We start from the raw sequence: 16681 nt of genomic DNA, 5'->3' as shown, positions 1-16681 counted from the left end.
GAACATGTACCTTCTCTGTGGCCTGCCAGTGGATGCTGCATAGCATCCCATGGTGTGTCATAGTCATTGTTTACTTCGTACAAGATTTAAACAAATTCGTTCAGAGCACAAGGCTGTCAGCTGTGCTAAGCCACTTGGGAGCATTGGTGGAACTGGAATGTGGTCTCTTTGGGGACATGGTGATAGACATCTATATAAATGACCTTAAGGAACCTGAGGCAATAGCTATCATACTATATGGGGAATTTATACTGGCAGCAGTACATTATAATTAATTTTGTAAGTTGGGTGGATTTGACGCTGTTAAGAGACAGAGAGAGAATGATTGATGAGGTGGATGAGGGAGAGTGCATTTGTACTTGACAGGTGAAAAAGGTCAAGGAATGAGAAGAAGATTTGTGAAGGGAAAAAGAAAAGGTGGATGTGTACAAGAAAAAGAAAAAAATGGGATAGGAATATGAACAAGAAGCAAGGTAAGAGCAGTGTATTAAACTAGAATTCATACAGTGCAAGGTATAATGTGAAAATGAACATACCCTTGGAACCTACATTTTTGAAGTGAGCATTGCAAGCAAGTTATTAAAATAAGTAGTCCTCAAATTGTGAAGCTTGTCATAGAGTGTGTAAAGGCATCCAGATACCCACTGTCTCAGTTTGCCCCATTGGATGAGTCACAAAGAACCATTAAGGATAATGCTGCTGTGATGGAGCAAACTGCACAAAAAATTATTGCAAATACCATTGTTCTCACCATCTTGAAAGGGATGTTAACTCACCTGGATCACAAAATCAGCCAGGTTGTTTGAGGAAGGGAGTTGGGAAGCGTTTGACCGTCTACAGAGCCGTCTCTGTGGCTTTGTATTTTGTGGGGTTTCACACAGCCTTCTGTAAATTTTGGTGCTGGTCACAGATCAGGTAACTGCTGCTCTCATATGTTCTGGAAGTTCTTAAGTTTCCATTTTGAGTTTAACAAATGAGAGTAGAGTTTCTGGAGAGCTTTGCCAGTTTGTGCCATCTGAAGATCTGGTTCCCATGTAGCCTGTTAATGCCATGATTTAGCTGTCCTTTTGCTTGAGTACCCATCAAGTAAGTGAGTACCCATTGGTTAAATCAGTGCAACAGAGCTGTAATCAGACAGTCAAAATGGGCATCTCTGAACAGTGGAAGTGTTGAAGTCTATTTGCCTATGTATTATGTCTTAGTGTTGGATTCTGTGGTGATTTCATGTCAAAGCTATTCCATTTGAGGATGACAAAACATTTCATTTTTTAATAATGCTTTAATAATTGCCTGAATATGTTTGTAGGCAGAAATAAACTTAAAAATATCAGAATATGCTTTTATATGTCATTAATGTCTCTCAATCATAAGAATAGCAATTAAATGTGAAACACAGGCCGGGGGGGGGCGGGATTCTTATAGACAGGATATTCTCCCAAAAGCTCTGTAAGTAAGGGAAACCGTGACCTACAGGTAAAAATTAAAAGTGTAATGCAACTCTCTGTAGTTGAAATTATAAGAAATTGATAAAACAAGACAGTTATCCAACTGAACATAAGAAAATAAGCAAAACTCCTCTTCCTTCTGGCGAAATATTTGTTATGCCCATATTAATCAAGTTATTGCCTGCAGTAAACATATGAGGAGTCTGGGTTTCATAATGCTGGAAATGCTATGCATGACTCATTAAACATTCATGAACACAAAACAAAACATCAACAACAACAAAACAACCCACCAGACTGCAAAGGTTGGTTGGTTGGTTGTTTTGGTTTGTTGGTTTTTCCATTTTACAAAATGAAGCAGCTGTCTGACCTTAAGTCAGTGTGAAACTCCCCAATGATCAGTAAGTCCAGCAGCCAATGGACTTGGGACAACTAGAATGATACTTCCTCCCATGAGTGTCCAGATATCCCAAATATGGGGCTCTTGGCCTCCATGATCCTGACTTCAAATCAAGGGATGCTGGAGTCCAGAAGCTGTGATTCTCTGTGTACTTACAGCCTTGAGGTTTCTCCTACAGAGAGGCAGGCATGTTGGTAGGTGTTAAGAGTTCTCCTTTAACAGAGAGGTGGGTCTGTCTGCAAGTGAACCACTCTTCTACATTACCAAAATCTCACTTTTTCTCTTTATTAATTTCATTTTGTGTCACTAAAAAAAGTACTGCCCTGTCTAGGTGAGAAATGCTTTTCTGGAGCTTTGAGAATCATTACTGAGCTGATGGCTGCCCAGCATCAAATCCAGCTTTCATGCTTTGATAAACGTTCCCAAAAACAAGGGACATAATGTGGTTTTAAATCCTGCAAAATACTGGATTTATGTTTCCTACCCATTCCTCCTTCTTGTTCCGTTTCTTTCTCTCTGTCTCTTATTTCCTTGGGCTGTAGCCATTTTGAATGGAGGCCATCTTCTCTTTTGGCCTGAGAAGTGGACTGGAAGTATTTGAACCTCAAATCCAATTCCAGTTCTTTTTAAATGTTTTATCATTGAAATTCAATCTATGTAAGTAAATAAAATGCTCACAAAAAAGTGAAATTAGCTGAATTAACTACCACTAAAACAAAATAGGAAATAAATAAAGGAGAGAAATGTAAGCAATATTAACTGGGAATACTTTACATCTTCCTCAGTGCAGCCTGGCAAATATCCTTTTAATCTGTGTTTCATGTAACTTCAAGTATTTTTAAGAGCCAGGTGGCTGAGCTCCATTGGGCAGGGTCACGCTGACATGAATTGCTGGAACCAAGCTGCCCATCCAAGGTGTAGAAGGGGACTTACTATGTTTCTGTTGGACAACTTGCACAGGTGCTGGAGGAGGGAGTTTTCCTTGCTTTGTTTTGACTGACCCTTTTTTTCTTGCCCTTTACATTTGCTCTCTGGGCATTCAGTCACATTGGCTTCCTTAGTCTGGCTCCAACCCCAGTCTTGATGACTGCATTCAGTTTGTCATTTTTCCCCTTTCCTGCCAAATTTGGCAATTCCTTTCTTTTTTCAGTAGCCACTTGCCATCACTGAGCTAACTCTCCAGTCCGAATTTCTGTATGCTGACAGATCTGCTTCTGTCATTGGGTCAGAATGACAAATTTGGTTCATGAACCAAATTACCCTTCTGAAATTTATTTTTTCTGTTGTTCCTCCTGCTTCCCTCCAAGGCAGCAGGTTTCCTTATGTGCCAGGGTCTGTTAGGATCCTGGGTCAGACCAGAAAAACAGCCTGCCTAATTCAGGGTCTTCTTTCTTAGCTAGATCTATGGTTTTCCTGTGCAGTCACAGTGATCTTTTGTTCATCTTTTATAGAATGGGAATGGGAGAGGTAAAATGATTTGGAGAGTTCCAGAAGAAGGTCTCATGTCTCTTGTATTTTGCAGGGATTTATTGGGTTTTTTATAGGGTGGGTTTTGATTGATGGTGTGGGTAGATGAGGACATGCAGGCCTCTTCAGTTCTTCCCACTCCTTTCTTCTTCTCAGTGAAGGAGCATACTTGCTGAAAACTTCAGGGAAGGGAGTTGAGGAACCTGACTGCTGCTTTGTATTCTAGAGATGTTTCATTCCCTGCTGAATACTCCTGTTTCCTACCTGCCCATCTGATCTGGGGGTTAGAACCCAGCATTTTACCTCCTAATAAAGACAAACACTAACTTTCAAAATTAAGGGTAAGCCTATTTCCGTGTGCTATTTTCCAGGCAGGTGTGTTTGGGTCTACCTCTGGTGTCCCCTTATCCCTGGAAACCCTGAACAGTTTCCTTGTTACTATGCTACCTGAGCTAATGTGATGACTTCTAAAGTTCTTTCAGCTTCCTCTAACCTCCTGAGTCACAGTAATGTGGGATGCACTATTTTCTCTCTAGATCTTCCATCCTTTCAAACTAACTTTCTTGGCCTCTGTCCTGAAAAGCATGTCATGTTATCAGGATGCAAAATTATGTGACTGGAAGTTGCATATTCTTGTTGTCCCATTGAAAAGCAGGTTTATCTTTATATCCCTGATACTGCCAGTATCCAGGACAGTGTCTAGAAGCTGCAATGTCAGAATCCTGTCCTCAGGGTGGTTTTAGTCAATAGGTGCATTCTTTTGATGATATGGTTGCCTTGAACTGGATTGATTGAGATCTTCATTCAGTTTAGTGCACACCTTCTGTGCAGAGCTTCTGCTGCTTGTCTGATCTGCCAGCAGACTCCAGAAAGAGCACTAGGATTAGAAAGCCAAATAAGCTGCACTGTATTTAAAAAAAAAAAAAAAGTAAGATCATTTATTAAACAGGTCGATAAAACAATCATGTTTTTTTCTAAGAATTCGGCTGAGCCCAGACAGCTCATGTGTATTCTTGCCTCAATGGTGGTTCTTCCAAACCTGGCATTTCTGATTCCCTATCTGCCCCTCCTTTCCCTTCCACATGCTTGACCTCTAACAGCATTCCTTTGCTTGTCTTAAGTCCTTACATGTAGTTTCACTCTCCCTCTCCCCCCAAGAATGTGATCCTGGCCTGAGTTTTCTAATTGTGTATAGCAAGGATAAAACTCCTTGCCTTGCTTGGCTGCCCCCTTGTTTGGAAACTCACACTAAACATTTCCACATGGTTTGCACTCTTTTTGCACAGCTAATTTCTTTTTTTTCCCTTTAAACTTCTTCTTGTTTAAAATAACCCTCCAGCTTCTTCTACCTTGGGCTGCTGGCACTGACCTCGCCTTGTTACTGTTTGCATTTCTTTTGTACCTTTTTGCAGCTTAAATCTCAATGGGCTTTTAAATCTGTCAGCAGCCGCTACCAGGCTCAGTGTGCAATTTTGCTCACTGTTTTCACAAGTTTCCCAGCCCTGAACGCTTTCCAAATGAGCCATTGTTGGGCTGAGTTAAAGAGGTATTGTCTCTGCTTGGACAAGGTTAGTGTGGGTGCCAGAATCTGTGTGTGCAGCATTTTAGTGCCACAATGTCATCTTGATATTGGACCCCTGGACACTTCCTTCTCCAAATACTTCAAATATACAGGGAAAAAAACCAGATCCCTGCCAAAACAGATTCACTGAAACATTAATGGAAGATTTTCTTTATATTACTGAAACTCTAATTTAGGCATCTTCCTCATGCAGTCTGCTTGCTCTGAAGACCATTCTGTTTTGTTTAATTCCCTTTATTAGCACCTAAAATTGGCAGCTTTGATTGGAGCTGTGTTCTGGTCAGTAGTGAATTTATACATAGGAAGTAGCAGTCTCTGGTTTGATAGTTTTAGAGACATATATAGAAAAAGAGTCTTTTGTTATACACCTTTTACAGAGGAATAACTGAAGCTGTGGAATTTGGCGGTCAGTTCCCGATCACAGCATTATCCTTCATTTTACTAATGTAAGCTTGGCTCAGCTATAAGAGGGTGTGTTCTACTGAACTTACCCAGGACTTAATGTGCTGCTCTGATCAACCTGATGTGACACTATGGAGTTATGTCCTTTATGTCTGAAATGCTGGGTGTCTTTGATGGGGACTGTGTGGTTTAGAGGACAAACATCTGGAAAAACATTTCAACCTGTAGGTTGCTGATGAGGTCTTTGCCTGAAAGAGAGAGAAATTCAACTATTCCCTTTCTATGGAAGAGCAATTTGGTACTGCTGTCCAGGAAAAAAAGATGTATGAAACTTTTAGCCTTTCTCATAAGGAATAAGAAAGTGTCATAAAGAATGTCTGTGTCACATAATCTAGTGCTTTGAGGTTTTCACTTCACCCCTTTCATGTGATCCTTCCCATCCTTGACTGATCATTAGTAATGGGAGTTTGACATGGGAGTTGTTCAGGCTGCCTCTCTTTGTAGGCTATGCTCTGACAGGGAGAACTCAAGGTAGAGAGGAAATCATCACAAAACCAATAATCTTTGGAGTCTTTGGGAGCCACTGCATCCTCTTGATCGAAGGCTAGTCAAACATTCCAGAAACCTCTCAACTTATTAGAAGTTACCAATGCAGCTCTTGACTGGTTTTTTTTTTTTTTTTTCTGTTTTCCTTTTTCACAATCTCCAGGATGAATTGGATCTCACAGACAAGAACAGAGAGGCTATGTTTGCACTCCCTCCAGAGAAGAAATGGCAGATTTACTGCAGCAAAAAGAAGGTACTACTGTTGTCCTCAGCAATAAATTCTGTGTGCATGTTCATAATTGCATCTTGATTTGAGCTTTGTGTTTATCTACTGTTTACTCAAGAACATGAATAAGTGATGGAAGGATTTTTATCAGCATGGATATGGCACAATTTTCTGATAAGTAATGTACGCACATGTGATTTCTGAAGAGAACATTAACATCTTAAAATCGTACACTGTCCATTTTGAATCTTTTACATGTTTGGTGTTTCTTTGTTTTATTGTTTGTTTGGGGCCTGGGGGGGTTTTGGGGGGCTTGTTTGTTCTTTGAGCTGAAAGAACAACTATCATGGAATTGCATTAAGGTTTTTAAAAACTTTTGTAGGTTGCTTAAAATAGAAAAAGTATTGCTGAAGTCTTTCAGGATGTCTTCCAATACCAATAACAGTACACAATAGTGATGTCTTAAAACTTGGCGGTTCATTATTCCAGAGTCTGTAGGAAATGTTCCACATTGCACTGGAAAGCGAGGGGCACCTGCTCGTATCATTTTCCATGTAACACTTCTCCATTCAAGGTCTTCAAATTTCTGACAAACCAGTAAAGGAGAAATAAATCAGAGGCTGATGAATCACACTAATATTTTGTTGCTGGCAGAATGATGGCCAAGTTAATGGATAAGTTGTATCATTGCTGTGAAACTTCTAAACAAGGAACTTCTGCAGTAATGGTGCCTTGGAAAAGTTTTGCTGCTCTAGGAAACACACAGTTGGAAATGAACATAAGACCAAGAGTATGTATTTACTGGCCACAAATGTTAGGAGGAAAAAGGTGTGGTGTGTTTGTTGGTTAGTTTTATTTCTCAAGTATGCTCTATGAGAGCATCAGTCTTTAAACATAAATCTGCATAACAAAAGGTGGAAGAGGAGGTTTACATTTCAGTACTGAACCTGACAGACTAAAATCTTGCTCATGGTCCTTCTGGAGGCTGTGCTTGCTGCCTTTTTTCTTCCAAATGGGGGCAGTGAGCTTTCTTACCGTGTAATTAAAGAAAACCAGTCCAATCAGGGTGTTTTACCTTCAGGGTTTTTTTGTTTGTTTGCTTGGTTGGGGTTTTTTAACTTCACAGGGGGGAATTAATAGGAATCAATTAATTACAGTGGCTCTGAGCTAGCAATAGCTCAAAGCTAGCAGTAGTGCACAAGAGCAGTCTAGGCCCAATTGCCTTCAATGCTGTCTCCATTCCTTTTTCCTGCTTGTACACAGAGCTTGCAAGTGGAAGGAAAGTGCAGGCTGCTGTGATTAATGTTTGCTTTACGTTTTTGCTGGCCAGCTCAGCTGGGTTTTTCAGCTCTGGTGGGAGAGGATCTATTTGTAGCTGTCTTAGAGACATCTCGCCTCCCGGACCAGTCAGCCTTGGCAGGAAGGTTTGTACTTTAATGTATTTAATATGTTGGTTGGATTCACTCATTACATTGGGGGTTTTGTTTCTGTTGGGGTTTTTTGTTTGTTTGTTTTCCCCTGTGTTCTACAGCAGTGAATTTGCTATAAGAATCTAAAAGACTTCCAAAGTTAAAGAAGCTGCATACTGGAAAGTCTTTATAATGCATTTGTAGTGCAACCTCAGTTAGCTGAACTCCAGCTATCCAAAATGATGTGCTAACTGGAATGGGATACCATTGCCACATGTCTATTCATTACATTGTAGATACTTTCAATTACTCGAAACCTTAACTGTCCAGTGTTATTCATTGTTTCCCTCACAGGCAGTCAGATGATTGGTGATGACATCTCTCTCTAGCCTACTACCTAATCCACCTATCATCATTGTTTTGCAGTGACAGAGAGGCTTGTTCCAGGATTCCTTTTAAAGCAAAGCCCCCTTTTCCCTGAAGAATTTGCAGTCTAATTTCAGCCACAAAGGGTCCAATTTCTCACTTGGCAGAACACTTCCAGCTACCCCGGGCAAGCCCCCCAGAGGGCTCTGTCTTGCTGATGTTGGGCTCTTTGAGTTTCCTGGGAAGCAGGGGCCCTATGCTTTGAGATGCGGGAGGTGGAAACACTATGAACTAGAAGGTCAAGAAGTGCAGACTGAGGGAACTGTTCACAATTGTTAATCACAGGTGCCTTTCCTAGTCTAAAAGTAATGGAAAGTCAGAGCTTCCTGATTTGCTCTAAAGGTGGTGAGATTAGTGGGCTGCCTTAAATAAACAAATGTCACTTGCAAAAATGAAGATTAGTCATTGTTGTAGACACACATTTATCTTGGCAGTCAGATGTTAGATGTAATCTTTTATGGTATTTGATTCCAGTGTGGTGGCAGAAATTCACTATTGTATTAAAAAACTGATTCCACCTATTCCTGATATCAAGCCTTTCTGAAGAAAGGGAGGAAGGCAAGTAGGTCTGTGCACTGAAAGGGGCACAGCTTACCAGTCAACAATCCACAGTAATCAAAGGAGGCTGAATTCTGAACTGAAATTTCATGATTGTGAGTGATACCTACAGGATAGCATTCACACAGTATTACACAGCCATGCTTGCTTTGGTCACTTTTGGCTATTCTGGGTTCATATCTGAAATCAATAGTATTGAAAAAAAATCACCAATTATTTGACCTAAAAGAGTAACTGTAGCTAGCAGCTCTAGTGAATGCTTTGCTCTCATTTGTGGAATAGCTATTTGCAAGGAATAATGGCTGCTCTGTTGGAAAATGTTAATGTCTTCTCAATCTCAGCTGTTCTCTACCTTGCCATTAATCAGTACAGGATGGACAATGAGAAATGCAGTTGTCTTGATTTGCATCAGAAGAATCATCGATTAGTCACCATGGATGGCACCCTGACCCTCTACCCCAACCACCAGTACATGTTTTGGATTGCCTTCTCCTCTGTGGCAGGAGCTTCCACTGATATTATTAAGTAAAGCCATACGTAGAAAATACAAATTATAACATTCTCACTCAGTTCAGGTACTTTATTCTGGTTTTGTTTAGAATAATCTTCATGTCTCACCATAAGCTGAAATTTAGAATTACATAAGACACCTCTGTGACTCCTCTCTCTAGATTTCCTACCAGATATAAGTTTTTCAGGAATTAGATCAAGCACTAGACCAAGATTTCAGACATATTTATTTGCAAATTTCCAATGTCAAAGTTCAGAAAAACAGTGTTCTTCAGTGCTGTTTTACCAGGAGCTGATACTAACATACATAATTTCATTAGATACCAATCAAATAATTATATGGAAAGAAGCAGTTTTTTAGCTGAATTACCTCATCTATAAATGAGCTCATATTGGGATCCCAAAAAGGGGAGGAAGTGCAGGTGTTGCACTGCTTCAGCACACGATGCTTTGGATGGAGCCTGTGTTTCTAAGAACGAGGCCTCACTGTGCGGGCCATCGCTTATTGCCTTCTGAGCAACCCTACAAGCTGCTAGACTCATTGCTGTTGGAAAGCAGGTCAAGTGGTTTTCTTTTTATGGCCTTTCCTGCTTCCAGAGACTAATTTGTAAGCCTTTGGCTGAACAGATTTTAGTAACAAGCACACACATTTTGCAGATTTAAACAAGTTAGGGTTTTTTTTCACTTCTGTCTTTCTTTGAGGAAAAACACTGGTAGCAAATTATTTTCCAAAGTAGAGTCAGACTGGACTAGCTGTATCATACACATTCTTTCCAATCAAACAAAAAAACCCAACAAAAATTTCAATCCTCATAATATGCTGAGATCTCCTAAATATCTCAGTGTTACCTTGTACTCTTGTGATTTTAGTGGTATCCTTGAATAGTTGCTTTGAGTTCATTGTTCTTTATCTACTCAAGTGAGATTATTTAAACTCAAGTAGTGAGGTAATAAGCAGCACACTGAAACTTTCTGGAACTAGGCATTCACGGCATCTGAAAAGAAGTACGTGCTTATAATCCGTAAATTTATTCTACTTTTTCCTATTATGGGAAAGAGATTCTCCACAATAGCAAAAGAGGATATAAAAATTCTGAGGAAAATTTACCTGAACCATAGTCTGTAATATGCAGAAAATAAGAGAATATCCTTCATTACACCATCCTTTGCAATTATTTTTCAAAATATCTATCAATTGTATTTTTCATCTACCTGAGGACTAAAAAAACATGTGAACTGAATATGAAAGTAGGAATCAGGAAACTCCTTGGTTCCAAAGGTCTTTGATTTAAATTGTTTTATCATTTCAAAGAACTGTCATTGTTATATTTATGCATAAATGTATTTCTCTCCACCTGAATGAAAGAATAGATAGGAAACTTTTTGGAAATATTTTGGCCATGCCATCCTCTCATACCTTTTCCCTGCACTATTTATACATGGCTTGGCTGCATAAAGCATTCATTTTGTTTTTCCTTTTCCCTTTCCCTTTCCCCTTTCATTTTCTTTTTTTTTTTAAGATACATTCTGAAATATCTGAATATATTTTCAGTTCAAGCACTGTTCATTCTTTTTCTTTACTGCACTTATGTGTCTTCTAAGATGTTCTTGTGGTGAAGTTTCTGGCGTTCGATGAGCTTGCTGCAAGGAACAGGAAGGACAGAGTAGAAGGCACTTCTGTGCATTACACAGTCATTAAGGAGTCCAAGTCCCCTGGACTGAGGTCACAAATCAGTGGTGAACCACTGAGGCTGCAGGCCAGGTGCAGAGTGCCCCAGATGCCCTCCTAGAGGAGATTTACACCTCTCTCACAAAGCAGCAGCATCACTTTGCATTCAGTTCTCTTTTCCTAAGATCAGAGCTGCATCCTCATAGGCTTTGAAATACTCTTGAGAATCCTAGCCTTAGTTGGACATTAACTTTTAGTGGTTTTACTACCATCTTTTTATACCATTTGCAGTTCATTTTCACAAACTCCCACTTTTGGTCCCATGCTGGCTGTCCAACATCAATGAAGATAAGGTCTACATGTCTGGTGTGGGTTTTTTATTTCTTTGAAAGTCTCTTTGAGTTTTGCCCTTGAGGTTTCAATTGTCAGCAAAATGTCACCATAAAAAGTATAGCTTGATATTGTGCAGCTGGATATAGAGTAAGATACTTTGAAATCTGCTGGAGGGATCTAAGCTGCTTTTGCCGCTTTTTATATAATTACCGTAGCTTACCAGGGATGAACGACAAGATGGATGCAAATATAAAACCTGGAGTCCTCCTTGCCTTTAGGGAAAGCTTTCAGAAGTGAGTGAAAATTTCTGCACCTACTGTTTGTTCTAGGGCTGCTGTGCATCTGTGGCTTTGCACCGTGTAGTTTCTGATTCATTAAGATGGAGAGACAGTTCTGTGAAGTATTTCTATGTTAAAGTGAACTGGCAGGGCTTTTATTCCAAACCCTGATGTCTTTTCTTTGCATTTAAGGCTTCATAGGGAGATTCTAAGAGCAGGAGACTGCATTACACTTTTAGATAGGAGTTCCTTTCTTCAGGTTCCTGCTTTAAAGTAGGAGATACACATGGAGATCACAGAATCACAAAATGGGTAAGAGACCAGCAGTGGGATCATCTGTGGCAAGCAGGGTCATTCTAGGGCACATGGCACAGGATTGCATCTAGACCATTCTTGAATATCTCTGTTGAGGGAAACTTCACAACCTCTCTTTACAATCTGTTCCAGTGCTTGGTCACCCACACAGTAAAGAAGTTCTGCCTCACATTTAGGTGGAACTTTCTGTGCATCAGTTTCTGCCCATTGCCTCCCGTCCTATTGCTCAGCGCCACAAGGAGCCTGGATCCAGCCTCTTGGCATCCTCCCCTCAGATACTGATAGGCATTGATAAGATCCCCTCTCTGCTGCCCCTTCTCCAAGCTGAACAGGCCCAGCTCTCTCAGCCTTTCCTGGTAAGAGAGATACTCCAGTCCCTTAACCATCTTTGTTACTCTCCACTGGACCTGCTCCAGCAGCTCCATGTCTCTCTTGTGCCCAGAACTGGACACAGCGCTCCAGGTGTGCCTCACCAGGGCTGAACAGAGGGACAGGATCACCTCCCTGAACCTGCTGGCAGTGCTCATCCCAGTGCACCTCAGGACACCGCCGGCCTCCCAGGCCACAGGACACACTACTGGCTCACAGACACCTTGTTGCCCACCAGGACCCCAAGGTTGTTGTCCGCAGAGCTGCTTTCCAGCAGCTGAGCCCCCAGCCTGTGCTGGTCCATGGGGTTATTCTTCCCCAGCTGCAGGACCCTGCACTTCCCTTTGTTGAATTTCAGGAGGTTCCTCTCTGCCCATCTCTCCAGCCTGTTGAGGTCCTTCTGAAGGGTCACACAGCCCTCTGGGGTATCAGCCACTCCTCCCAGATTTGTATTATCTGTGAACTAGCTGAGGAGGCATCTGCCCCTTCATCCAAGTCATTGATGAATGAGTTAAACAATACTGGGTTCAGTATTGAATCTTGGGGGACACCACTAGTGAAAGGCCTCTAACTGGACCCTGGGTTACTAGATCCTTCTGTGATCTGCCATTCAGCCAGTTCTGAGGTATTCAGGGGATGATAGATATTCCCTAAAGAAGAGAGAAAATGGATCTTCATCTGGTCTCATTTAGTGATACAATATGCCAGATGAAGATCACACCATTGTGTTGTCTGAGTGTGGGTTTTTGGTTTTGTATTGTCTGTTCTGAGCTACGAAAGCCCTTTGGGGTTCATCTTTTCTGTACGAAGACTGCCAAGCACGTGGTTGTCCCATAATAAATGAAGTGGGTGGTTTGAAGTTGCATTGTTTTCTGTTTTATCTTCTTGCATTATTTTTTCCTCTTTGAAATACTCTTAGAGTCTGTTATTGATTTGGAATATTAAACTGTTTTGGTTATGGATTTATAGCTTTAAGGAGCATTTAATGTGTCTCTTATAAGTTCCTTTCTTTAGAGTTGTTGTTCCATATACTGTATCTGGGAGCAGCAGACGTGAACACACAAGATGGTTTGCTGCAGTATTTGAGAAGCCATTTGTAAGGAGTCACAGTTTGATGAGTCTTGGATGTGACTTCATGAGAGATTTTCTCGCTGCTCTGCATGAAGTGTTGAAGGGGAGCGTGGGTGGATGTGGGGATGGCTACTTTTGCTCTCTGTTCCCTGGGATGTCTGGAAAACACACAGTAGCCCTCACAGCACGTGTGATAGCCTAACAGCAAAAGCAGTTGGTGTGCAGTAGGAGGCTGAAGAAGCTGTGTGGGATTTTGAGTGCTTAGTGTAAGCAATCCCACAATTAGCAGTATTGATGGCTAATCGATGAGGGTGTCTCATAACCACAGGGCAAAGGCCAGCAAAACCACACTGGATATGAAGAATTAAACTTTATGTGAAGTCTTTGGTACAACAGCAAATTGTTTCTCTTCCTACCAACGCTTTGGAAGTTTGTGGCTGAAGTTGAGCTTCAGTCAACATTTTAATTTAACTCAATATTCAAACCTTGACAATGACCTGAACAATCTGATTTAAATTTGAAATTAGCTCTGAGCAGGTCCCTTTTTCTCAAGGCCCCTTCCATCCTAAATTGATTTGTGATTCTCTAAACTATTCACAAATCAAACTAGGAAAGCAGCTGCATGGCCCTATAAAGAAAGGGAGCAACAGTAAGGCTTCGTGCAACCTCCTGTGTACTGTTCTGCATTATTGCTATGAGGCCAGCTCCTTGAAACAGGCTGTAGCAGATGCTATTTGGTTCCCTCCCAGTGCCTGGGATCCATGGTTGCTTTTTGTCTGGGAAGACTGCATGACTTCCTTAGCTCAGGAGGCTGCTAGTGAAACAGTCTGAAATGTGGAATCTCTCAAATTAATTCCCTGAAAATAGACTTGCTTTCAATTAGCCTAGGGCTCACTGGAAATCTCATAACACTGGGAAGTCACAGTGGGAGGACGTTGCCCTTTGCAAACCACGGCATTCCTTCAGCTGGATGTTTGGAAAATGCCAGCAATTGTGGAGTTAACTTCCTTTTTTCCCACCAGCATCTGTTCCTTTTTTCTGTTAGCAGAATGACTTCACGTTCAGATGTTTGGAATGATTTGTTAGCTTGATGCTGCCATTGGGTCATTTCAGTATCTTTAGCCTAGGTATGGAAGACAGGCCCATGACTTCAAAAATTACTTTGCTATAAATGCAAGTAGGCTTAAGAAAGTCAAATTCAGGAACTCTGGAAGTAACAGAAAACAGAAAAACGCTACAAGAGTGTTACTAATACAGCAAATATGCACATTTCCTGATTAGTGGTGTGCTTGGGTCTTTTCAGGGTGAAAGAGCTGTTTGGTTGATGGAACCTGTTAACGTGTGTCATAGGCTGAAGCAGTAGCTCCCAAATTTGGGCAGCACCGTTAATACAGCGTAAAGTAAAGCCTAAAATCTCCTTCTACATCATTTAATGCAGAGAATGTGTTCTCACTGGAAAAATAAAACTTGAGATTCATGTAAGATACCATCTCATTCTTTTATAGTTCCATATAACGAATTTAGAAATTTTATCTTACATGATTATAATATAAATTTGTTGATGTTGCCCTATTATTTTTTAAGCAGGTCAGCATACTTCAGAAGAGTCATTGCCTGCTTTTTATGGTTTATCATGAAGCTCTTGTAATTGTTTCTTCTTTCTCACGTTTTTTCCATGTTATTTTGGCTTCTATAGCAAAGACCTCAAAGTGATTACTTGACGAAACAATATAGTAGGCTTAATGACGTTAGAGACTCCTCTTAACTTTTTTTTCTTGAAGTCACTCCTGTAACAATTTAAAGTATAAGTTTAGTGTCAAGAAGGCAAAAATGCATGCACAATTCTAATGATACACCATTATTACAGCTTGGAATTGTGACACCTAAAAGACCACATTGTAGCAGACGTAAAAGGAGATCATAAGTGTTTCCAAGTTGTCTGCTGTATTTGGTTTATGTTTTCCATGTTGCAATGCCAACAGTTGCAGACTCATTTATTTATCCTAGCCTAAGAGGTTACCTTTGGTCAGGGTCTTGAAATTATATATTTATTTATGTATAATTGAAAAGTATTTTCTTCCCCACCCCCCCATGGGAACAGCATGGAATATTTTTAGTTTCTTCCTCCCTCTCCTCTCTCTCTCCAAAAAAATATTTAGTTGTTGCTTAAAAAATGCCTTCCTACCTCATTAGCTCAGAGTGCTGAAGACATAAAATGCCATAAACTTGCCATGGTATTTGCTATAGACATTCTGAATATGCAGAATTGGTGTGTCCATCTTGCAGGTCTGCATTTTTCAGGTGAGCTACTAGTGCTTCAGTTGAAGTTAGAACTCAACACTAATCAAAAATCAGGCCCCAAACAGTCCTGAGTTAGAAAATTGTTGATATCATCATGCCTAATGCTGTGTTTTGCATTTGGCTTGCCTTCTGTGGGAGTTTGGGAGGACTCAGTGGAAGCAGATTTGACCCTAGTGTGAAAAAAAGAAAAGAAAAAAAAGAAAACATTTATCCAGCTGTCGTCCTACTAGCATGGTGTAATTTGCTGTACTTAAGAACAAAAATAATGGTGAGCAATCCAACTCTGCTGCATGGGAAGTACATGTAAATGCTGATGCCATTGGATTATGTTCTGTCCTTGTCCGCTCTCTTGCAAAAGTTCTGGTTCTTCACAATTTGAATATGAGCCAGTCCGGCTGATGGCGTATAGTAATAATAATAACAACAACAACAACAACTGCAACATATACTCTGTACAATGCAGTCCTCACCATTCAGATTAGTCTTTGGTGGATAAGCAGGGGCAAAGAATATGTAAATAACTAACATGTTTCTCTGGTGTGTGAGAAGCAAATTCGGCAGAGATCAGGGCTTACTCTGAATTTCACAGAATGTTCACCAGGCTTAAAGAAGCCAGTGAATACTGAGCAGGAAGAGTTGCTGAATTCCTATCTTTTCAGTGAGAAGTTTAGAAACAGACACAGTAAAGAGTTGTTAGAATATAGTGACAGCTATGAAGAGAAAGAAAGAAATTTCCTTCTACTTTCTGGAGAGTTGTTTAGTTTCATTGCAGTCAGATGTGACAGTTTCAGATACGCACCTTAATTGAGGTGAAAATCACATTATCTTCCGCGATAATTCAGTCATCTGTTGAAAGGCACTTGGCATCCCAAACACTTTGCAGATGTGCTAAGTGAGAGAAATGAAGGCTGAGAGAAACAGTTTTACCTGAGTTTATGGAAAGGGCAGAGGTAGATAGAGTGATACACTCAAATACTGGGCTAGCAGCTTAAAAGCCATGGGCCTCTCAGACTGTATTTATTTCCTTTGTTCACCTGCCTCATAACTCCTAACTTTTTTTTCAATAGTGAAGGGTTAAATGATGGAGAAAAGGAACATACACTGGCTGCACTGACCATCTTACTGTCATCATGCTTATTAAAGGGCCCAGAGCAGAAGTGAACTAAAGCAAGCAGTAGTGTCACTGGAAAAACAGACAGCGGATGGGTTAAGAACAGTGAAGAGAAACCTTTAAGAATTTGGTATTAAAAAAATCTCTGTGTGCTTCCAGAAGGACTTGTCCTAAATATCTCTGCTGGCTCTAAGTAGGTGTGTCCTAGGTAGTTCTGTGTATGTTTGAGCACAGTAAATGGCATTTCATGTCCATCATCAGGC

General features: G+C 40.6%; 1 protein-coding gene across 5 annotated transcripts in view; it reads left to right on the top strand.

Annotated features, from left to right (window-relative positions):
- The window catches only part of DAAM2 (dishevelled associated activator of morphogenesis 2), a 204090-nt gene that overhangs the window by 99644 nt on the left and 87765 nt on the right, over positions 1–16681 (top strand). For all 5 annotated transcript variants that reach the window (XM_042022915.1, XM_042022918.1, XM_042022914.1 and 2 more), the window contains one exon: positions 6006–6095. In XM_042022915.1, the coding sequence (XP_041878849.1) occupies positions 6006–6095 (90 nt within the window). The remainder of the gene's footprint in view (positions 1–6005; positions 6096–16681) is intronic.

This window comes from Corvus kubaryi, unplaced genomic scaffold (assembly GCF_017639235.1).
Source record: "Corvus kubaryi isolate FWS band 111438036 unplaced genomic scaffold, C.kubaryi_AGA036_p1.0 37232, whole genome shotgun sequence".
NCBI lineage: Eukaryota > Metazoa > Chordata > Aves > Passeriformes > Corvidae > Corvus > Corvus kubaryi.
Note: the sequence above shows the minus strand (reverse complement) of the source record. Positions and strands in the feature narration are given on the sequence as shown.